The sequence below is a fragment of the Sturnus vulgaris genome, chromosome 8 (genome assembly GCF_052056855.1).
Source record: "Sturnus vulgaris isolate bStuVul1 chromosome 8, bStuVul1.hap1, whole genome shotgun sequence".
In the NCBI taxonomy this organism is placed as follows: Eukaryota; Metazoa; Chordata; class Aves; order Passeriformes; family Sturnidae; genus Sturnus; species Sturnus vulgaris.
The window spans coordinates 24,066,247-24,089,589 of record NC_142250.1 but is presented as its reverse complement, the minus strand read 5'-3'; the positions used below and the strand labels follow the sequence as shown (position 1 = coordinate 24,089,589).

At 49.6% G+C, this 23,343-nt stretch overlaps 2 protein-coding genes and 1 long non-coding RNA gene across 8 annotated transcripts in view; 1 reads left to right on the top strand and 2 right to left on the bottom strand.

The window, feature by feature from the left end:
* Positions 1-697: 697 nt before the first annotated feature.
* Positions 698-11,901, bottom strand: CPN1 (carboxypeptidase N subunit 1). The gene is made up of 9 exons (XM_014885941.2): positions 11,606-11,901; positions 8,614-8,810; positions 7,784-7,939; positions 7,149-7,331; positions 5,588-5,699; positions 4,759-4,898; positions 4,364-4,463; positions 2,819-2,937; positions 698-971 (listed from the first exon to the last, which is right to left on the bottom strand). Exons 1-9 carry the CDS (start codon positions 11,826-11,828, stop codon positions 840-842), a joined length of 1,362 nt encoding a protein of 453 aa, XP_014741427.1. The 5' UTR covers positions 11,829-11,901; the 3' UTR covers positions 698-839.
* Positions 11,902-15,717: 3,816 nt separating this feature from the next.
* On the top strand, positions 15,718-16,428 carry LOC148223032 (uncharacterized). Its single transcript, XR_015805168.1, has 2 exons — positions 15,718-16,244; positions 16,293-16,428. It is a non-coding gene; the product is annotated as an uncharacterized LOC148223032 (long non-coding RNA).
* Positions 16,429-18,365: 1,937 nt separating this feature from the next.
* Positions 18,366-23,343, bottom strand: part of ENTPD1 (ectonucleoside triphosphate diphosphohydrolase 1) — a 29,181-nt gene continuing 24,203 nt past the window's right edge. For all 6 annotated transcript variants that reach the window (XM_014885936.2, XM_088169182.1, XM_088169184.1 and 3 more), the window contains 5 exons: positions 22,669-22,905; positions 21,891-22,151; positions 20,788-20,907; positions 20,470-20,607; positions 18,366-20,309 (listed from right to left, as the gene is read on the bottom strand). In XM_014885936.2, the coding sequence (XP_014741422.1) occupies positions 20,103-20,309; positions 20,470-20,607; positions 20,788-20,907; positions 21,891-22,151; positions 22,669-22,905 (963 nt within the window). In that variant the 3' untranslated portion in view covers positions 18,366-20,102. The remainder of the gene's footprint in view (positions 20,310-20,469; positions 20,608-20,787; positions 20,908-21,890; positions 22,152-22,668; positions 22,906-23,343) is intronic.

Genomic DNA, 23,343 nt, shown 5'->3' with positions numbered 1-23,343 from the left:
CTGGCATCAAGCATTCACACTTCCCAATTGCATATTGAACTAAGGTTCAGAGAATTTGTCTCAAAGAAACATCCAAATAACCTGGCTTGGACTTCTACTCATCACCAGTTGTCAGATCTCAGCTAGTTGCTTCTGTGCTCAGAATAATAGTTTGGGTTGGATAGAGAAGACCCCACAGCAAGGCACCTGGTTTGGGTCTGAAGACTTAAGGAGACAGGATAATACTTGGCTTCTGCCAGCATGCATAATTTCAGTCTCTCTGACTACAAATAATCCAAACCAGCTACTACAAAGTCCCATCTGCACATCAAGCTCAGGAGATGACCTTGAACCATCACCTCCTAACTGTGCTGCGTTCAGAGCTGCTCACATCACTGCCTGCTTTAAAACTGACCTTCCTCTAACTTGGGGGTCTGCAGGCAGCAGTGTCCTTACCTGAGGGAGAAGCATGGCACTTTCACCCAGAGGACTAATGCTCATGGGCCCAGTTTGTGAGTGCAGCTTACACTGAGGCTTGGATTCATTATCCCTGGGATACACTAGTGGCATTTCATGTGGGCTGTAGCAACAGTCCAGGAGTAGAGGGAGCAGAGCTCTCTGAGATGGAGCAAGTGCAGGAGAACTCAGCACACACAGACACACTGCCTGGGGAACTGTAGCCCAGGCACACTTTGTTGTGAATGACTTCACAATTTGCTCAGGGACTAAATACTTCCTTGTTTAATAACCTAATAATTTGGGCTAGTTTCATGCTGGACTGTTGGAAAGTCCACTGGCTGGAGTCATCAGCCAGGCCTCATGTAAACGGCTTCCCCAGCTCTCAGCTGAATGAGCTGTCCTCATCTTTGGGTCCCCCGGCGGGTGGCTCTTGGCACAACCTTCTTCTGAAGGGCTTTGTTGCTCATACGTGTGCCTGAGGCTTTACGCTCCGCAGGCTTCCTCACCACTTCTTGTTTGAGCTGGAAATGCACCTGGAGAAAGAACAAAGATAACTGCATTTAACACTGTGTGTGTGCTCTGCTGGCTCAGGGGTCTGCAGGACCTGCCTCTGCTGCTTGCCTTCGAAGCTGACTCTGGGGCCAAGTCAAACAATCAGGGGTCTCAGCCATTGTTAAAGGAACTCGGTTCTTAAAGAAGCTGTAAATCTTTTTCCTCCTATGGAAAATGTACTAGCAATGAACTATATTTCTTATGCAGAGTTGCTCCTGTGGCAATGCAATATTCTAGGATGGTTTGGAAGAGGACCTGTGAATGGCAAGGGGCTGAGTTATGTTCTTTATGCTCCCTTTCTCACCAGAGAGTAGAGACATAGCATTACTTTACATCTCTGTGAATATTTAATTCACAGGATGGTTTAGGACAGACAGTTCTTTTACAATTGCATCTTGTTAGCTTAATCAGTCTTTCAGCAACCAGTGCTTCCAGTGGATCCAGGCAAAAGAATCCTGAGAAAGAAACCTCCATCCTCTACAGCCACACAAGCAGGCACAAGAAGGAGAAGGGGACAGAGACTGTGCAAAACACAGCATCAGATAAATGGGGAATGGGGAGGCCATACAGAAAGGTGAAACTGGAATGGGGCTCTATGGGCTTCTTGGAGGAGGGATGGGGTGAACAGTGAATATGGGAGGTGTTGCAGAAATGGGAACAGGAGGGCTGCTGTGAGAGGAGCTATGCAAAATTGAGACCATCAGGGAACAAATCAGTCTTCTACAGTAACACCGTAAAAAGAAAATCTGTTTTGAAAAGGAAACCCAAAGAGCTGGGTGCTTAACCTAGCAAAACAAAGGACTGGGCTTGACAGCTCCCTATAAATACACCAGAGAATAAACACCAGTGAAGAAAAGGAGCTATTTAAAGCACAACATTGGCATAAGAACAAATAGGCATAAACTGACCATAAATAAATTTAGTATGAAAATTAGAAGGTTTCTAATCCTGAGAAGAGGGCAGCTCTGGAAGAACTTCAGAGGCTGGGCAGAGTGGGATGAAGCGATGGAAGGTGGGAGAGCAACCACAATGTATTTACAGCAGAGCCTGACTGGTGTACATACAGTGAAGCAAATGATGTGCCAGGACGCTGCAGATGGGGGGACCCTGCTGGTCCTTTGAGGAGCCTGCATCTGTGGTTTCACCATGTTCACAAGGCAACAGCAGGGGCAGGGATCACCACCCATTGTTTTTGCAACCAATTGCTAGTTGTCCAGCCAGCCCTCAGAAAGGCACTGTAGGAGATACACCAGGGTCAAGAGCACTTCATTTCCCAAAGGTGCTTGGCTGTTCTTTGTTGGCACTCAGTTCCCATTTCTCTTCAGTGCTCTCAGCAAAAAAAAAAGCAGACTTCAGCCTCTATGAGTTTGATAACATGTTTGGTCCGAGGCAGAATGTAGATGATAGCAGAGTGCTGCAACCCACAGAGCTGGGGGAATAACTGAACCTCAGGGAAGAGATGCTGTCTTCACATCATCTCATCCTGGAGAGTGAGGAGGATGGGGAAAGAGCTGAAGAGCAGCAGTCCCAGCCAGCCAGGAGCTCTCCATGGCCAAGAGGCAGAAGGACACAGGAGCTGGTATGGCAGCCCAGTGCAGCTGCAAGGCCTCAGTAAGGAATTGAAAGGCACGTGGCATTGTCTTCATTCTGTTCCATGCTGTGAGCTGTGTGGAGCCTTGTCTGCCAAAACAGATAACCTACAGCCACTGGAAATGCTCTGCATCCTATCTCCTTTCTCTGCTGCTCACTAGACATCCCCCACCACATTTCTTTCTCCCTGGGGTGAAGATATTTTGAGAAACCCTTGTGACTATGCCGTCTGACTCACCAATGAAGGTGCAGCTGGGCCCACTGTTGTTGTGACTGTCAGGGGCTGGTACCCCTCTGCAGAGGCTGTGACAGTGTAAGTGCCAGGCAGCAGCAGCCGGAAATAATCCCCCATATCACCTGGAACACAAGGTAGGAAAAGAAAGCACTCAGCATGCTGAGGAAGCAAAGCAAAAGACATTCCAGTAATTCTTGCCGAGTTACTTCCTCTAGGATGTGTAGCCTTCAAAACCCAGATTTTTTTTTCCCAAATCTGCTGGCTACCTCAAGGCTGGATTCACATTGGTACAGTGCAAGTGATGTTTCATTAGTGTCATGAAGGAGAGGTCAATCTGCAAGTAAAAGCTAAATGAAAGGGGCCTGTAGAGCAGCATTGGCTGTGCCTGTGTAGGGAGGCTGCAAAGCTGAGCACTCCCCAGCCAGATGACAGCAGACCTAAGGACAATCACAGCTCCAGTCTGATTTCTTATACATAACACAATCCTACCATACACAATTTTGCCACGTTTGGATTAGCAGGTTTTAGTTGCTCATTAGCTCAACTGCTCCCTGATTCCCTGCATAAGAAAATCCCAGGAGCACTTTGATAGACTGTGCTCTGGTGTGCTTAGGGACCTGAGACAGCCAACAGTGAGGTAACACCACATTATGGATTACTTTGGAAATCTGAGTATAATCCCGTCTATGTAACTGGATGGATATTGCAAATTGCTTCAAGGTGGATCTGGGAGCACAGGTTCACCTGAATGTGGTAGAGCCCTGGCACAGGACAGCAGTTAGGCTGTGAAATATCCATCCTTGGGGTCAGTGAGAATTGGCTGGAGGGAACAGTGGCTGATCAGAGCCAATGCTGGGGACAATCTTGCTCCAAGCAAGAGAAGAGACTTCAGAGGGCCCTTGGCAGCCGTTCTTCTGTGATTTCTCCTACAGTCCCCTTTCCTATGCAAGTTGGCATAAGTGCCAAAAATATTAGTGTTACTGACTCACAGACCTATAGCCAGGAGGAGCTTTAATGATGTCATAATCTGACCTCTGAAGAGCTGTAATATCAGCTATTTTCTGCAAGCAGTCTATAATGTTTGGTCTGCTATGGGGAAGGTGCTCATGGAAAGGAGGCTAAAATTGGCCAGCAAGGGAGAAACAACCACAGCTTGGATAAAGAGGCACTTCATTCTCAGTCTAAACTTGTCTGGCATGAACTTTCAGTCTTTCATCTTATTCTCTCTTTTTTCATCTTGTTCTTTGCTATCTTCTGTTTCAGCTCTTTGCAGATACTTAAAATACTTGAGTAGATTATCCCCTCAATAGTCCCTCCCAGATAAAATAGGAGCTGAGTTTCTGAAGTCCTTTACAATAAGGTTTGTGTTCCAGTTCTTGCCTCTGTCTTTCCTAGGCTTTTCTAAGCCCACCTGGTCAAGGATAAGGATAAGGCATATTTCTCCCAGCTGGTGTCTTTGAGAATCAAACCATGACGGCCTCACATATTATAGCCTCGCCTGCTAACTTCATCCACATATTCAGACACGTAAGCAGATCAACAACCCACCAGAGGTGATGTCATGGCTGATTCCCTGGACAGAAATGACTGCTCCTGCAATGCCGTTGTTGTTCTCATCTGACACCATCCCTTTGATGCCCTGGTGAACCTGCAGGGAGGGAGACAGACTGATGGGTCGAGGCCCCTCCTTTGCTCAAGAGGGTATTGCTGAGCAGGGCAGAGCTTTGGGGACAGCCCTACCTTTCCCTGTACCCTTGGTTATCCTGGCTGTCCCCACCAGAGCCAGTCTAGGAAACAACAGCTTCCCCAAAGGCCACCAACAAGAGCATCCCATGAGCTCCACAACAACCTCCCTTCCACACCTGGTGCCTACTGGTCCCCCACCACCAGGGCCCATGGGGATCTGCAGGAGAAGGGTGAAGGTCTCAGGACTGCCCCTTTACCTCTTCAATGAAAGCAACAAGGGCCTCCCGGTTGGCCATCCACTGCCTCTCTAGGTCCTCCTCGGGGGGAAACTTATTGCAGCTTAGCTCCAGAGTGATTTCAAAGCAGTTGGTATAGAGGTAATTGAAGTCTTGCATGCCTGGAAGAGAAGAATAGTCTATGGCCAGGACATGGCTGCCTTCCTATTCCCATATCCCAGTCATCCTGGCTCATCTTTCTTTGACCCTCACTCTCCTCTGCACCACAGTTGCAGCCTCCTCCCTGCATGACAGTGCAACGACAGCCTCCTCAACCCATGCAGCCCTGTCCTTCCCTAGCTTCCAACTCTCTCTTTCAGCTGGATCATTCACCAACTTGCCTTCAGAAGCCCAGGGAGGTTGAGTACCACAGGGGCCTATATATCTCTTCCAGTTTCTTTTCAATCTTTTGTCCAGTCTTATGTGTTGATTTTTCAGTTTCCTCATTGTGCCTTTTTAAATAAGATTTTTCAGGACCCAGCAGCTGCCTTCCCTTTGGTCACAGTTTGGGTATTGATGAAATTCCACCAGAGGATTTTCAAATACACTAATAGATTAATGCTTCCTTTGTCTAGAAGCACATAGGATGAAAGTCTCTGCAGACCTTGGCTATTTCTGTGGCTCTTTCCCAAGCCGTTTCAAGTAGTCCCAAGCCGTTTCCTAGTCTGAGATACAAATGCCAGAATGGTGCCTAGTAATGGGCACAATCCTATTGCCACAGTCCTCCCCCAACCCATCCTGTCCTGAGGTTTCTTGTCTATCCCTTCACCTCTTTTTTACTGTGGGGGGTGCTCACCTGCCCAGGCCTTACCTTTGCTGAGTGAGTACCAGGATGCCCCATTTGTGATGCCATCAGCAAAGTAATCCCCACAGTTCCAGCCCCGGTGCATCCAGCTGTGGGCGTATGAGTAAGTCTTGGCCAGCTAGAGGGAGAGTAGCCAGTGGTCACTGCTCCAGCCCCACATGGCTGGAGAACCTGCCTGGCTGTGGACAAAATGTGCTCCCTCCTTTGCTGAGGAGCATGGCAGGGAAGTCAGACAGGAGAGAGTTCCTGCATTTTACTGCCACAAAATACAACACGAGGTACCCAGGACCTCTACAAGATGTACAAAGATAAAGGAGAAGGAAGAAGAGCAGTAATCTGGCAAGTGGTAAGCTTGTTGTTGGCACAAGCAGCATCTGCCCTGCTTGTGCTGAGAAGAGAGGGAGCAGAGGGCACTGGACCTATGCAGGGACACTTGGCCCCACACAGCAAATGGCACTAACAGAGGGAAAAGATAAAGGAAGAAAAGTAACCAGTATCAGTCCAGATATGTAGTGGGGGAATTTGGATTAGGAAAGAGTTTGGGCAACTTCTGGTTCTAGCAACGATTTGTTTGTTGCCCTTATTAAGATTACTATTTATTTTTAGACATGAAGGCAGAGCTAAAACTGGGCTGCTGCATCCAAAGCCAGTCCTTTGCGTAAGAGTGTTTAGGAGACCGGCATTTGCATTTTCTAAGGCAAACTCTGTACCCTTGTATTATGGTTCTGATCCCAGTGTAATATCATTCTGTCAGCAGGAAAACAGTTACTTTTCTACATTTCTGAGGCCACGTGGGTATCATTAGCCTACGCCCCAGACTGCAGCCTCTTTATATTTGTGTCTGAGCACAGCCGTGATCCCAGGAGGTCCTGACAGATTCTGCTTCCAGAGAAGGCTGAACTCCAGCTTGGACTTATTTTTCTCATTAACTGTTCTGATGCGGACTTACTTTATTCTTGTGCTGGGTACTTTCCTAATGGAAGCAGTGACTGGGATTTGTTTTCTGGGATAATGAAGAAAGCCCTTTTGCTAGCACTAATGAACTACAGCCACAGACTGATGCATTCCCTGATGTCTGCCTATGCTCCTGGAGCTCTTACTGTTTGTTATAGTTCTTGTTCTTCACCATCCATAAGCCCCTGCTGGGCACCCACCTCCCTTATCCTGGTCTCAGCAGGCTCCCAGTCATCTCTCTAGGAAAAAAATCCCTATGCATTCTAAGATGGTGTGGCAAAGCTGGGTGCAGCTTCCAGCTTTGGAAGACTAGGTTGTTATTGAGTATACAACTGATATTTGGGTTATGGGGAACCCAAGCACAGCATGGACAAGGAGGGGGCCCCTGAGAGTTAAGACTGGCTTGTTCCTGTGGTGGGACTGCCTCACAGGGTGGGACTGTCCTGATCTGGCTCCTAAGCCAGTGGCTGGCAGAAATGCTGTAGTCTGCTAACGATTATTTCCAACACGTTTCTTGGCTCAGCTCCTGCATGACGCAGTGACCAGAGCTCCCATCCAGCTCTCTCTCTGCACCCTGCCAGGGAATGTCCTCACCCAGCGTGGCCACGCTCACCTTCTGAAACAACTTATCATCAGGGGTAGGCGTGTTCACCGTGCGCCGGTGGCTCCTGAACCGCTGATCCTGGGACTTGTCATAGGGGTAATTTGCCACCACTGCTCCACCGTGCAGATTGGCTGAGAGCACAAAGTTGTAGCTGCTGATCCACTGGATCACAGCCAATGTCTCTGGCTCCACCTGTAAGGAGAAGAGAGAAGGAGACAGGGAGAAGAGACCTCTGTGCCAGCTGCTGCTCCATGCCAGGCTGTGGTGTGATTGGCCATGTCAGACCCTGTCCTGCAATGTGTCTGATGCAGCTCTTGCAGCTTCCTTTGTTCTCCACCAACTGCCCCGATACACAAAGAAGCTCCCGCAGCACAACCCCAAAACCTGAGGCACAGGTGTTAGCCAGCACATGCCACCTCCTCTGCCCTGTGCATTGCAGCCAGCTTTCCAAGCTGGCTGTGATGTCAGCCTGTGCTGGCAGAGGTGCAAGCTGTGCTATGGGACCAGGATTGCACCATTTGTCTGCAGGCAGAAAGCTCAGAGAAGGAGACAAGCACTATGCAGACCAAAAGATAATGTAGTTGCTTGCATGCTGAGACACTCTAAGAGGATGCTGTGGCCCTCACAGTATCCCAGACTGGTACCTGGCTTTTCCAGTTGTCGGGCAGTGGGATGTGGTGATTTGGCCCCCTGATTTCCCTGCTGTAGTACATGAGCGTGTTGAGGTCAGGGAAGTTGCGGTTCAAGTCTACTCCATTGGCATTGTTCCTCCCTGTCAAGTACCCGTTGCTGTCTGGGCCCTGTGGGGCAAAGGTGCATCACAGTGGTAAGTCCAGGTTGGGTGCAGCCAGATTGGGCATCAGAGAAGCAGAGACTGGCCATTGTAAAAGCACTTCAGTGCCTGTGAGTTACAACATGTGTTGTTGCTGGCAGGACAATATAGAGTATTGGTACTGACAGGGAAAATCAATAACAGTTTCTTCATTTTCCAGGGTGACAAAGTAAGCCACAAGACAAATATACAATTTGCTTTAGCCGAAAGAGCCACAGATATCTCCCTGAAGTCTAGTAGCACAAAGAAATGGGTGATATTTTTGCAGGAGGATTAGGGAGCTTATTCCCCCCCCATCTCTCATGTCCCTGCCTGCTTATGACAGTGGCATTCAGCTGTCACTTTCCCAGTCTAGGGCAAGGGATTTGCAATGACCCTCCTGTGACAAATAACTTCTTAGGAGAGTAAGACAGATATAGGAAGTCTTCTCCATCAGCTGCCAAGGTCACCTGTGGCAGGACACACAGCAAGAACCCTTGGTAGGGAGGTGAAAAGCAGCAACAGCAGTTGACGGCAACAAATTTGGCAGGGCATGAAGAGAAAGAATTCCCCCTCCTCCTAGCTGCAGTGAGGAGGATCCCAAAGGCATTTGAAGGGCTTTCTGTCCCTACCCATCTGGAGGAGGTGATCACTGCCTGGTACCTGCTTGGCAGCCACTTCGTACCCGTCGGGGTTCATGGAGGGCATGATGTGGATGCGTGTGTCGTGGATGAGGCGCGTGATCCGCTCGTTGCCCCGGCGGTACTCCTCACACAGGAACTCAGAGAGCTGCAGCAGCAGCTCACGGCCCAGCACCTCGTTCCCATGCATGTTCCCAACATACTTGAACTCTGGCTCCACTGGAGAGAGCAAGAGAGTGATGCCATCAGTCAGGGCTGGAACAGGGGAGAAGAGCAAATGCCTACCACAGGAAGCCCCAGGCAAGCCCAAGGGACACCCAAAACATGGTGTAAAATGACCCTTTCCCTTGGAAAATGCGAACTTCAGTGAGGGAGAGTGGCACAGTTCTCATATGGGCTCTGCTTCATTTTGCCACAGAACCCTGGGAGCAGCTCAGACTCTCCTCCAGGTTCCTTTGAACCTTCGGAGCACACAGGAGGAATATTTGCTGGTGGTGTGGTCAGCACAAAAGGACCAGGGAGCACTGGCAGGATTGCCCTGGGCTGTCAGGGCCACACAGCTCTGTGGTCAGTGGCAGTGGAGGGCACAGACCGTTTCTCCCACCTCTGCTGTTCTACATTTGCTCTCAGTGCCGGCACATTCCCGGCTCTGTATCTCTCCTTCCTCTTTACCTGACTCCAAGGTCAAGGTTAAGGCTCCCCTCACCCTCAAGGGAAAAGAGCCTGGAGAGACCCTCAGCAGCTGAGCTGAATATGGACCAAACTGTCCCTCAGGCAGCTCCATTATGACCAAAAAGGTCTCTTGCCACGACTTTTCTAAAATAAGGTCTCAAAATACAGACTTGGAGACCACAGGCAGACAGGAACAGCCTGGAACAGGACTTGCTGCTTTGCTGAAGAAGAGGCAGGACATGGTTGTGCTTTCCCAGAGGGCCTTTTAAAGCAGTTACTTGTGGGAAAATAAAATGTCACATTGCAGGCTGGAGCCAGCATTGGTAGAATGAAAGACAACAGGGGAATCAAGTTAAAAAGGGAGCCTGACTGTCACATGAAAGAGTCAGGGAAAAAAAAGGGTGTTGTTACAAATGTTGGCTTGCCAGATTTTGAGACTCCCATTACACTGTGAGCTTTCTGGGCACCAGCAGAGATCAGACTCACAGTGGCAGCATGCAGCCCTGCTGCCAGGTATGATGTCCATCAGGATCTCTGGGGTAAAAGGCATCACACCCCCAGATTGTGAGCTGCTGCTTGCAAAACCCCTGAACTCCTGTGCTTTGCTGCATTAAAAAAAAAAAAAAGTCTAATTTTAGCTAAACATTTTGCTTTTCCATGTCTTGATTGCTGTGTCTCAGTGCAAGACACCAGAGATGGGCAATATATTTTGATCTTGTTAGATTTAAGGGACACGAGAACTGATTTGGTTAGACAATCCAGCTATTAAAAATACAGAAAAATCCTGGGCATATGTGCAGCCTTTAAAAAAATAAGGTTTCAGCAAGGATTCTCTGCTTTGTTCAAATCTGCAGCAGGATTTGTCAGCCTTTTTCAGTATGCAAACCCCTAAACTTTATATATATGGACACACAAGCTCTAATTACTGCATTGACTCTGAGCTTGCTTTTCAGAGTTACTTTTCATGTCCTTCAGGGAAATCCACAGTTTCCCAAATTCCTCATGCTACAAGCTGAAAGTGCCAGCCTGACAGCAGCCCATGCTACAAGCAGGGTCACAGGTCCATGCTGCCTGCCTTGGGCAGGGGAGATCTGAGTCATCTCCTATAGCTTTTCCAGCTGCTTTCATGTGGTTCTGCAAGTCTAAAATCCAGCGGTGCACTGCCAGTGCCCTTTGCTCATTCTGTGCTTTGAATCAGTCTTTGATGCATTGCAGAGGTGCCCCAGACACCCTCAGTGCCATACAGGTGTTCCAGTGCTGAACAGGGCTGTCACAGAGGTAGTCAAGGTGGAAAAGCTCCCATCCCTCCTGGCACCCCCGAAAATGATACTATGGGCCACAGGACTGGAGCTGTATGCAGCTAGTGCAGTGCTGCCAGGCATGGGGTGCTGTGGGGTTTGTGGGGGCTGCTCCACTGAGGGGGGCACAGCTCTGCACACCCCTGCAGCTCTGCTGGCAGATTTCTATTTTACTAGGCTGCCTGCACTTACCAGCCCCTGTGTTTAACCACATCAACCAGGACCTGAAAAGGCAAACGATCCTGCGGAAAGCAGGGAGAGCTCTGTCCTTATCTGCAGCTCAGGGACACAAGGCAGGGATGTGAGTGAGCCCTGTGTGCAGCCCCCCAGCCTGGAGAGGCAGCTGCTCTCCTCAGCCCCCCCAGGGCACCTGGCTGCCAGCAAGGTCTGGCTCGGCAGCATCTCCAAGCTGCACAGGCAGCAGCTCAAGGGGCCATGCTGCCAAGGTTCCACAGGGCCACGTGGCAGCAGGTGGAGATCCCTGAGACCAGCCTGTCACCCAGGCTGCACTGCCCTCGGCGCTGGGAGGGCTGGACAAGCCCAGCGCCCTCTCTGCCGGGGTCCCTGCTTGCTGTCCTCCTGGGTTTGCCGTCTGGAGGAGCAAGGGCCGAACACGTTCTCTCCCGTCACTACCCAGCAGCACAGGGCAGAGGGTGGGTGCTGCTCTCCTTGCCTGAACAGCGCTGTTTTGGGAGGGAGAGTGTGGGCGTGCAGGTGGGGCGCTGGGATGGACTCGCCTGCCTTCTCGCATTAGCTTGAGCTGAAAACTCCGAGCTCCGTCCAAAGTACGCGCCCGGGCCACGCTGCAGCTCACGCAAGCACAGGGCATAGCATGGTGCATGTGTGCGGGCTGGGCGGGCGCGTCCCTGGGCTGGCTGCGGGGTCCCTGCCGGACACCGCGCTGCCCGGCACCTGGGCATTGCCAGGAGTCCTGCCTGGAAAGGGAGATACCCCCACCCAGTGCCTCAACAGTGCCGCGTGGCAGGGAGTGTGCCAACGGAGCCCGTCCTGTCCGAGCCGCTGTCCCCTTCCTCCCGTACTCACGGGGCTCATGGATGCCCGGGTAGTCGCTGAACTCCAGCACGTAGAGGTGCCGGCCCTCGACGCTGCGGCCGATGCTGTAGATGCGGGTGACGTAGGGGCACTGGCTCTGCACGCGGAACAGGGCCTGCACCAGCTCCTCGTAGCGATGGTGGAGGAAGCTGAGGGCGGCCGCCCCCTCGAGCAGGAGCAGGGCTCCCACGAGGGGCCGCAGCCACCGCGCCATCCTCCCGCGGCGCTGGGCGCCCGGACCAGCTCCCAGCCCCGGCTCCCTCCCCGCCGGGAGCTTAAAGTGCAAACTCCAACCAGCTCTTTCCAGCTGCCGAGTGCCAGCCCCCTGCACCTGCGGGCGGGGGGCGGCGGGAGCGGGGCGCGCCGGGGCCCCGCGGCGCAGGAATGCTCCCCCCGCCCGCCCGCCCGGCCCCCGGCGAGCCCGCTCTCCCCCGGAGCAGAAGTTTCCCCCCGCTCCAGCTCACTTATTAACTGGACAGCAAACAGGGCCCCGCAGCCACTGGCTGTCACAGCAGAAGAAGCGCAGGGCTGGAAAACTGGCTGCGGAGGGCGTCGGGGCTGCCAAGCGCACGGGGAGCGGCGGGCGGGGGAAAGGAGAGGAGAGGAGAAGGGGCCGGAGGGCGGGGGGCTGCCCGTCACCGAGCCCTCTCGTGGGGCAAGAGCCGAGGGGGATAGCGCTGGGGCGGCCTCGCTGCCCGCACGATTCCCGCAGCCCTGCCCGGCTCGGGCAGCTCCCACCGCTCCTCCCCGGAGCCCGGTCTCTGCTCCGCGCCGCGCCTCCTCCCAAATCCTAGGGAAGGAGAGGAGGCACTGCCGCGGGCTCCGCGGCCCCTCTGCCCGGCCCTGCTCACCCGGCGATCCCATTGCTCCCGGGATAAACAGAGGCACGGACTGCATCGCCCTCGCCACAGCTGGCTGCCCGAACTGCCGAGCTGGGACGGTGCAGGGGGAGGGCAGAGCCGCGTGGGATGTGATGCAGGAGCTGTTTGCTGAGCAGGGACCATCACGGAGAGCTTCGCTCGAAAGTCTGATGTCACCCCGCTCTGCTCTGGGAGCGGGCATGAGAAAGAGCTCTGACAGGCACTGGGCAGCAGGACATTGCTTAACTGCGTAAAGACAAATGAAAATGTCCTGCTGTCTGCTAACAAAGGGTTGCAAACTGTTTCTGGATATAGGGGAAGCTGATTCCTCTGCACCCCTCTGCCATACTTATCCCAATGGGCAGCAGACACCTCATGGTCCCTGAACTCTGCCCACTGCCAGAAGCAGCCTTGCCCCACTAGGCTAAAACTCCAGCAGCCCTGTGGCTCTGATAGAAGTATTTACTAGGACAACCCTGACACAAAGCCCAAACATGAGCAAAAACAGCTGAAAAATTTACCATCACGGCTGGATAGGCCAAGAGAAAGGCTCCCATTGGTAACACGAGCATGCTATTCTGCTCTATCCAGGCCTTGCTAGAGGAGAGTTCCTCTGGCCATCGGTAATGTGCTGCCCAGGATACTCAGTGCCATGCCAAACATTTGCTTTCCCTTCAGACTTGAGGTGGATCTGTGCTGCATTGCTCTGATTTCTGTGTCAAGGGTTGCTTCCCCCAGCAAAGCATTCTCTCCCAGTGCTTTCCTACCTGTTCTCCACATCTGCTTGGGCTGCTGTCTTTCTACCTCAGTTTTCCAGGAAGAGCAGTGGTAAAACCAGGGAGCCCCTCTTTATAGCCTCTAGCTGCTGTTGATAGGCTCTGATGCAAACTGTACAGGCTGGTGGTCGAGGCACATGGATTGCCTGCTCATGACTTGGCTTACTCAGGCTTTCCCATATCCAATATTCTTCTGCCCCAGCACCATCATAGTGGTCCTTTCTCTCCTTGACCCTTTGCCTTCTTGGTCTTCGGCCCCATCTGCACAGTTCCCTCTTAAACCTCTGTTTTTGAAAAAATGTCCTTTTGAAGACATGAGCAGAAGAAGAAGAACATTATACATGTATAGAGATAGCAGCAACCATATTAATACCTTCTCCTAGTTAAGCTTCATCCCCTCACATCCCTGCTTGTCAGCCAGTCTGAAAGCAGCACATGTTCAGGAGCAGGAATGACATTGCACCCGTCTGTAGCCAGGTAACAAGAGTCAGTGCAGGGGGTGATAGCTTCTCCCAGCACATGCCAGAAACCAAGGGGAATGTAGCATGGGGAGCATGGATATGGTAGGACAGCTCTTGTCTCTACAGCAAGACAAGCCTGGTAGTATTTTGCAAAGCTGGCAGCCCAAAACAACAGTGGGAAATGCCTTCACCTCCTTCACATCCCTGCTCCCAGGGCTGCTGGGTTCCCCTGGAGCTGCTCTTTCCCCAGGCTTCAGCAATGAAGGCCATGTGAAAGAGTCGTGGGCAGGTTTCCAGCACTACCCAGTGTTACTTGGCAGCCAGAGAGTGTTAGGCAGGGCTATAGTAAAACAGCACAAGCCCCATGTTTGGCCAGTTTCACCCTCCCCTTTCCCTTCCTAGGCTGCTTTCAGCAGCCTGGGACAGCAGTGGCAGAGTTGGAACTGCAGTGCTGCCAAGGGACACATGAGGAAAGCTCTTGCTTTCCTATGTAGGCAAGCAACACTGATGTGAGAAACAACAGTAAAAAAAGAAATGCCAGAGCATTAGAGCCTAAAAAGGAGCATGGGCAAAATCTCATGTGGGTGGAGAACACATCTAACACACTACTGGGTCTGGAGAGTTAGTCAGCGTTATCCCACAGCACAGGGATGAAGGCAGCCTGTTATCAGGCAGCAGGTTTAAAGCACACAAAAGGAAATAGTTTTGCACAAAAGACACCATGAAATTACATAATCAAAGCTGAAAGTTAAATGAGTGCAAAAGAGAATAAGATGAATTCATAGAGAACCCACATAGGGGCACCCACAGTTATCAGATCTTGAAGCAATCATTTGATCCTAGGAAATTTGAAATTTCCTAAGCCCCTGATGGGTAGAAGAAAAGGACTATGCTTTTTCCCTATCCCTCTAAATCCTCGCCCACCATACAGCTGGAGACGAGTGCCAATGTGCTGTCTGTTTGATCTGACCTAGCATGGCCTTTACACGTTCTAGGAAAATGACAACCTAATGGATCTTTAATCCCATAATAAATTTGGACATGTTTGAAAACGCTGATGAAAGCAGAAACAAACAATAGAAGATGTTAGAACTTAGAAACAGTGAAGTAAATAAAGACTTCATTTGGAAAATACAGCTAATACATCTGGGATGGATCATACACTCCCCCACCCCCACCCAGATGTTCGAAAATGGAGAGACCTTGAGGCAATGGGAGAAAGAAGGGGAGCAGGAATGCTCCCTCTCTAAGTGAGAGGAATGTGAATGCAAGCCCTGTCCCCCCACTGTTACATTGCTGATGGGCACAGGCAGCAAAGAGCTGATTCTGCTGGCACTTGCCATGGAAAGACTCCATCTGATGGGTTCACTTTAGTTCTGGCCATATTGTTAGCAGAAGAAGACTGGAAAATCTGAGGAAAGTTCAAGCTAATAGCCATAAGAATGAGTGAACTGTGGGGAGTGTGTGCTGAAAGAAAAATAACAACTATGACGAGCTTTGTTTGCCTTGGTGGAGCTATGGCTGTGGCTGCACACAGAGACATGCAGCCCTGTGAGCAAGGGGCACAGGCCCACTGTCCTTCACCTGTTTAGGGGGCTGGGAAGGTGGGCTACAGTGCCAGCCTGATGCCAGTGGGGCTGCCTGGTGGAGGGAGAGGGAAAATGAGAACAGAGGACTGCTTCTGTCCAGTTCACAGCTTGAGAGAGCAAACTGCTTTGAGGAGGTCAGGATGAAGCTAAGGCAAATAAATGTGGTTTGGGCACTAGCAGCCTTCCCAGGAGTGAGACAACCTGTGTGAGGTGCCCAGAGCCTGGGAAAAAACCACAGTGCCTTTCTCTACCAGGAGGGGATGCTACCCATCCACCAGGAACTTCAGAGCTGACCCGGGAGAGCATCAAGGAACTGGCAAGAGAGGAAATCACATCTCAGGACTTTTCCATGTTTAGTGCCAGAAGCTCCATTCCACTGCTGGCAAGGTCCCATCTTCTGGAAAACAGCATGAAAACTTTTCTGGCATCAGTTCAGAAGTCTTTATTATGATAAGCATACAGAGGCTTGTGTGTGCATCAAAACAAAGATCCATTTCTTCAGGATTGGGCCACGGAAGGAAAACACATGGCCTGCGTGGCAGGGACTGTTGTCCTCAGTGTTCCCTCCCCAGTCCCTCCTGAACAGGCTGTTGAGCCTGTGACAAGCTGGCAGCCCTGCAGAGCCTGCACATCCTGCCTGGCACAGAGCACGGGAAGAACTGGGGTGGAGAATGAAGGGGCACACATCCGGCCCAGAGCTCTGGGACAAACTGGAAAGCCCTGGCCGGTGCCAACACTTCAAATCAGCCTTCCAGTGCAGAGGTGATGGCCCCACTTCTGAGAGCTTTCTTCCAAGTTGAGGCCCCACGGTGCTTTGCTGTAGGGCTGGAGAAATCAGCTGTGCACAGAGGACAGGCAGCTTTATCGGGGAGAGGAGTGAAAGGTGCTTAGAGTCGAGCCTGTAGTGGGGATCAGTTTTCCTACAAGAGGTGAGGGTACTGCAGGTACAAGAGGTGAGGGTACTGCAGGTACAAGAGGTGAGGGTACTGCAGGTACCTAGGCTGTCTCTTCTGACAGGTTCTGAGAGCTTTGCCCCACACTTGACTGGACATGGCAGAGCTCATGGAGGTCATCAGTCCCAGCGAGACCAGGCTGCTCTTGCACCCTGCAAAGCTATCAAAAACCTCTGCAAGGATCCGCCTCAAAAAAGGACCAATCAACATTTGAACCCAAACCAGAAACACTCATCCCACCTTGCTGCAGCACATCTCAGAGCTTCCTAGGAGCCCAGGAGAGATCTCTCTTCAGCAGATACCAAGGTCTGGAGTCTTGGCAGCACAGCACAGCTGAACAGTGAGTAAATATGTGATAGACATGAACATGTGATGTTAAAAGATGCTTTACCCAGAAAAGCAAAATGGTAAAGCAGGAAGTGTCTAGAAATTAAAGCCAGAAGCTATCAAATTAGAAATAAGGCACAGATAATTATCAGTGAGGCAGATCAACTGTATTAAGAAGAGAAATGATACATTATTACTGGCATATTTGGAAACTCCCTCCACTCTCATTAATGGTCTTCATGTACATGCTGAGTGATTCTGGAACACACATTTGAGTTGAATGGCTGGATCAGATGCAATACAGAAGCAAAGAAATGAATGTTCATAAAGTTGAACTCTTTGACCAAGGATTTTGAGCAGCCTCCATGAATAAAGCCCTGCAATAACAGGAGAGATTTAGAGAAAACCATCACAGGCGGTTCTGTTCACTACCAGGAAGTGATGTGCAATGGTCTCACCCTGACAGGATGCCTTCAGTCAATCAATTCCCGGGGTCTCAGGCTGCTCAACTGCTGTCATCTTAGAAGTCCTTATCCCAGAGAGATTGATTTACAAATGGGGTCTAAAAGTCATAAGGTTTAAAAATATTGCAACATATTTTGCATTATCTTAGTTTGGGCCTTTTAGATTGCACTCAAGTCACACTTAAAGCTTTAAAAAAAAAACAAAACTCAAACCAAAAAGTGAGATAATTAAGACAGAAGGAGCAAGTGAAGATGACAGCTGCTCACTTGGCTCCAGAATCAGGAGCTAACAATATTAATACTATGGGACTTGCAATGAATCTACAAAACATTGGAAAAGCTCTTCTCCCAGGTATTTGACATTTTCTTCTGACATAAATCCTTAGCAGGGACACGAGCAGACTGGCACAAGCTTTCTCTCCACACCAATTTCCACATTAAGTTTTTACATCAATTTCTAGCATGTCCTAATGGATCTGCCAGTTCTCATAATGGACATAACCGAGCAGCTGCCAGATTGCCAAGGAGATCTCAGGAGAGGAATTGCCACTCTGCATGTTTCCATGCTGTTCCCAGGAATGATGGATGCACCAGTTCACCTAGGGAGCTTCTCCAGGGCATCTTCTCTGCTACAAAGGCTCTGTAAGCAAGGAAGGTGGTGTGTGGTGGGGTGTGTTGCAAATTAGGCTGTCTGGGCAGCAGAAGCAGCTCTGATCACACATTTCTCCTGCATACCTGCCAGCCATGGCCAAAACCTGCTGTTCATCTCTCACTTACCTATAATTGCTGCAAACAACAGAAGGAACACTGCATCCCTAGCTGAATTCCAACATCGCAGTGTATTTGCAGAGAAACAAAAACTGGTCAATGGACTCACAGATGGTGAAGGGTCATTTGCAGATTGAACTGGATAATCTGCTTGGGGCAATATTCTTTGAATAATATGTTTTTCAGTGGAGACACAAAGAAAGAAAAACGGCTCATATTGAGAGACAGGGTGGTAGGATGTGAGACAAAGGCTGTTCTGAAATGCACTGACTGGGAAAAAAGACTGATGCAATGTCCAGCTGGACTTAAAAGCCTAAAATCTTTCTGTTAAGTGAACAGATCTGGACCAGAGATACATGAATGGTGAGCATAGAGCATAGATTAATATATACACTATTAGTGACTCTACCACCTGCTGAAAACTTTTGTGTCCCCATTTCAGAAAGATGTAAAACTTTTAAAACAAGTAAAGTCAAGACTACAAGTGAGGTCAGCAGAGATCAATTTACAGATTGAAAACCAATCTATTTAATATGATATAATGACAACTTGCAAGCACCAACAAGGAAAAAGGGATTTTAATAACAGAATTACTCAGTCTTTTGGAAATGGGCAGAACAAGATCCAACAGAAGCTGAAGCCAGCCAATTCAGAGCAAAAATAAGACACAGATTTTTGGAAGAACAGTGATCTGCCCAGAGATCTTAGGACAGGGTAGATTTTTCCCTTACCTTTAGGTCCTTCAATATATTAGGGTTTCTACTTCCAGGCATGAAGTAGAAATAACTGGGTGAAATTTTCCAGCCTGGGAAGCGTAGAGGGACAGACTGGGAGAGCTCTGTGTCTGTGCTTGCCTAAAGGAGAAGGCATTATTGGGATTGCACATCCTGACCCCCTCCACACTTCCTACACCTCTGCTTGGGGAAACAGGTGTGTGTTTGCTATGCCTTCCTCTCTACAACATCTGCTTTCTTTTTGCCTCCATATTTACAGGTCATTAGGAGAAGAGATTTCTGAGATTTTATGGGAGGTAGACAGGCACCAGTGGTTTCTGAGTGTTTTCACAAAAATGGATTTCTGACTTACCTCTCTTTTTTTTTTGGACCAAGAAATGGAAAAATGGAAGGAAGTGATTCATAAACTCAATCAGTGGCATCGTCCTAGTTGTGTGCTAGAAGATGGGCTGCAGTATGTGTGCTCACAAGCCCTGGGTCTTATGGCCATAGGATAAGCCTGTGCTATGAGGAAAGGAAAGGCAAATCTTCACTAATTTTGCTGGTGGAAAGAGCGGTTCAATCTGTGCATACTCATGCTGGTTAACTGCTGCCAGCTGCCTACAGGAACATGCATTAATAAACACTTTCCCTAGATTGGAGGCTGCTGTGTTATCAGCACACTGACCCTGGATTGCTTTAGTGGGTCTATACCTGAGGGCACACTGATCACACCAGGGTCCCTGCAAGCATAAACAATCACTACTGGCCAAGGAACCTGGGCCAATACAAGCTCTTCCTACAAAAAGCAGCAATGTCTGGCTGGGAACTTGTGGCTTGATGTACCTTAGGGATGTGGGAATGGCTCAGTGCAACAGTGAGCCAGCTTTGGTCCAGCAACAACATCAGGAAGACGTGGGAAAAAGGCATTTTGCCACCTGCAAAAGGAGCTGACAGCCAAGAGAGCCCAGCTAAGGGCTGATGACCACAAGCATGCACAGTTTCTTCATCCTCATCCCTTATTTTCCCAGAGAGGCATTTGGGAGCCTGACCCACCTTCGGGGCCAACCAGGTGCAAGAGCTGTACCAGCTGTAGGGCTGCGAGAGCTCAGGGCGCAGGGAGGTGAGCAGAGGTGTGCTGGTGCAGGAAGGGCTCTTGGGAACACCTTCAGCAGAGAAGGAGCAGGATCATCCTGTTTGTGATAGCTCCCAAGAGCTCAGTGGGATGTGTGACCCTGAGATAACCCTTGCAGGAGCGCTGGCTCCCAAAGATTGCTGCCACTTTTCTCTTTATAATGCTGTGCACAAGGCAGAAACCAACAAGCAGCAAAGTTTCATTCAATGAAAGTACAACCCATTCAAGGAGGGGACACGAGCTTGTCTGTCCTTGGCAGAGAAGGTGGCGAGCCTGATGTCCCAACATCTGTCAGTGCAAGTGTGATTCAGAAGAAATAAATGCCCTTGTTGTACAGTCAGTAGCTTCAGTGAGAGGGACTCTGCAGTACAGCCTGCTCTGCTGGGGTCTCCTAGCCCTGAGCAGCCAGGATGACACGGCTCCTCTCCCCTTCAGGTTCTTCCTAAACAATCCCCTTCTGCAGGCACTTGGGCTTGTGGAAGAGAAGCCAGGCAAACAGGAGCACAGACACCAGCACAAGGGAGCACAGCACCATCAGCCCCACGTAGCTGCTGTGGGAGAGAGGGGGCTCGGCTGGCTCCTCTGCAGGGATCATGTTGGTCAGGTTCAGCATGTAGCCCAGGGTCCAACCTGCATCACTGCTGCCAATCTGAAACACAAGAGCAGAATCAGTGCTGGGAGGCTGCCTATGGCATTGCCTGAGCAGTGGCACCCCTGGGGATAAAGTGGTGCCAGTGCCACACACCAGGCTGTGCAGCAGAGGTGGCAGAGAACTGCTGGGGTAGAGCCCTCCCCACTACGAAACACACCTTTCCAAGGAAGTGGATCATTTGCCAGTTCTTTTCAGTGAACCCATAGCCATTTTCCAGGAGAGAGAGGATGTAGGCTCCAGAGAAGCAATATTCACTCAAGTACTTTTCTTTGATGTGGTGATATGCTGTCTTCACCTAAGGAAGGAGGCAATCACCAGGCTGTTAAATAAACCTTCCCACTGCTCCAGCTTGTGTCTGAGCATCCACTGCAGGTGCTGAGGGATATTCCCCATCTTGCTCTGGAAATCAACCCCAGACATTTATCCTACAGAAAAGTATCAGCAGCCCCAGTCTACTGCAACAAGCACAGCTCACCTCTTGCCAAGGCTGGGCACAGAAGCTCTCAATGGTGCTGGTCACTTTGTTCAGGGCAAAGGGGTTTGGTTCACTGGTCAGGTTCAAAAAGTTCATCACAAAATAGAAAGCAGAGAAAGCCTGAAGGAGAAAGATTCTTTTAATCTGACTAGGCCACAAATCCCACAAAAGAAAATGAGTTTATTTATAGATAGAGAAATATAAGAAGCAACATCACACGCATAAGAGCAGGAATGTTTTCAAGAGTAATGTCATTTTGAGACATATGGCTCAGAGCTGCTGAGAGATGGAGGTAGGAATTATGATATCCTGAAGAACTTCAGTGAGCTCTCTCCTTTACACATGCCAGTGACACAGTGAACACTGATTACCATCACAACCATTATTCCATTTTGGCAACTGAGTGAGATGAGTGTGCAACCAATATCACCACAAAGAACAGAGGTGATGGTCTGTACAAAGCCACATCATATAATCCAAGGTCCAGAAACCCCATCTCTGACCACAGCCAGTAGCTGATAGGTAGGAGGCAGCTTGGGAACAGGGCAAGATTGTATTAGCAGTTCCCTGGAAAGCCTCACAGTCACTCAGCAGCTCTTGCAGCTCCAGGACTGATGGTCAGCATGGTGTCACACCTAATGTGTGTTCAGAGTGTGCACTGTCTTCATCATGTCTGGGAAGCAGACAGGTGAGCTGACTGGTTTCAGTAGCACTCAGACACTGCTGGGTGAATTCCAGGTCTGGTACCACCACTGACCTCAGGGGACAAGGTTTGCAGGAGCAGTGTTCCTGCCTGCAGCAGCCTGTCCTGCCTCTGGTGCTGGACATCAGGAAGGACACCTTAAAAAGTGAGTAAACAGAGCACCCCAAGGAGATGGGTTAAAATGGGGACAGTGCAGTCCTGCTAGGCCAGTATTTACTGGGGTAGCTCTTGTCTGTCCTCACTGCAAATGCAGCACTACTTTTGTAGTTACATATCCAAAGAAACATCTTGTAAATTATTTCCTGCCTCAGTCATGAAGAAGGCACTCTAGCATTACTCTGAATTTCTGCTCTTCTGACATTCTGGATTACAGAGAGCTGAAGAATGAGTGAAGACTCACCCCAAAATCCCCTTGTAATGGAGGTAGGTATATCTCATTGAAGGAGCAACTGGAGTAAGGACAAATGCTTTTGTTGAAGAGTTTCTGGATGCTTTCTCGGCACTTTTGATAGTCCCCCTCTCCCTTTATGTACAGCTGGCTGAAAGGTAATTGCTTTTTCTTGTCTGATGTGCAAGGGTTTTTGAAGAAATCACTAATATTTATAGTCCTCTCATAACCCTTGTGAAAGCATGGGTCGGGGAGATCGCTGTTCTCCATGGTCTGAAAATAAAAATCAATCCAAGCTGTTAAACTTTGCTATAGAATTGGGAAAGAACCACAAGGAAGAGTGGCACTTGTCACAGTACATCACATCCAGGGGCACACATCAGATCAAAGGGATAAGGATGGCTTAAGGCACTGGCTGTGCAGGGCAAGATGTGGGTACTGCCACAGCCTCCCTGTAGGACCCTGGGCAAATTATTTATTAGTTTGTGAAGCTGTGCTGTAGAGTTGGGTTTCTCAGAGATAGTAAAACGTCACCTCCCCCGAGTACTTCAGTTAAATGCAGTTCTCTTGCTATCCTATGCCCAGGAATCAAGGCATCTCAAATTGGTAGTGCTTTTGAAAGTATCGGCTGTCACTCCATGGGCACCTCATGCCCAGTCTGCATGCAGGACAGTGACATTTCCCTAATCCAGACTAAGAGGTGAGCTGGGACACAGCAACTTTTACAGCACCAGTATCCCAAAGCTGGGAGGATCCAGGATTGTTCAATTGCAGGTTTAGATGTACTTGCCTGTAGATCCATGGCCAGTTTCTTTTGCAGAGCCTGATCCTTCCCATAGCAGAGGAAGCTGTGCGTGTACACTTGGTAATCCTTGCCGTAGAGACGGAAGTAGAGCTGGTTCTCTGGGGACTCAGAAGAGAGGTCCTTTGATACAAAGGTAATCTGTGTGGAGGCTCCTCCGAGGTCTAGTGCTCCTGATGTCTCACTTAAGGATTTCAGGGAATGTAGAAGCTTTTTCCAGCCAGACTTGGAGAAAAAAGAAATCAAAGTAAACCAGATATATTGGGATGGACAAGATTTATTTTGGAGAAATGAAAAAGAGAAAGAACGATGAGGAGAGAAGCAGAAGCACAGAACACAGGAAACATGGGAAGTCCTGGAGGGGGCATGAGATGAGAGCTGGAACAAGATATAAGAAAGTGCAAGCTTGTAAATACAGAAGATGGATCATGTCCAAGTGTTTGCAGGAGGGCAAAGAATATGAAATCTAATACAAGTGTTATGAGAAAAAACAATCCACTTACTGTTTCAGCTCTCAGAAGATTTATAAGCTCAACAGGAAAGAACCATAGTCAAATTTTCAGAAACAGAAATCTTTTAGATCAGGAAGTGAGAAGGATGCTGTACCCGAGCAAAATTATTGAAGATGCTGGTGTTTTATTTCAGTGCTTGAAGCCTGACTAC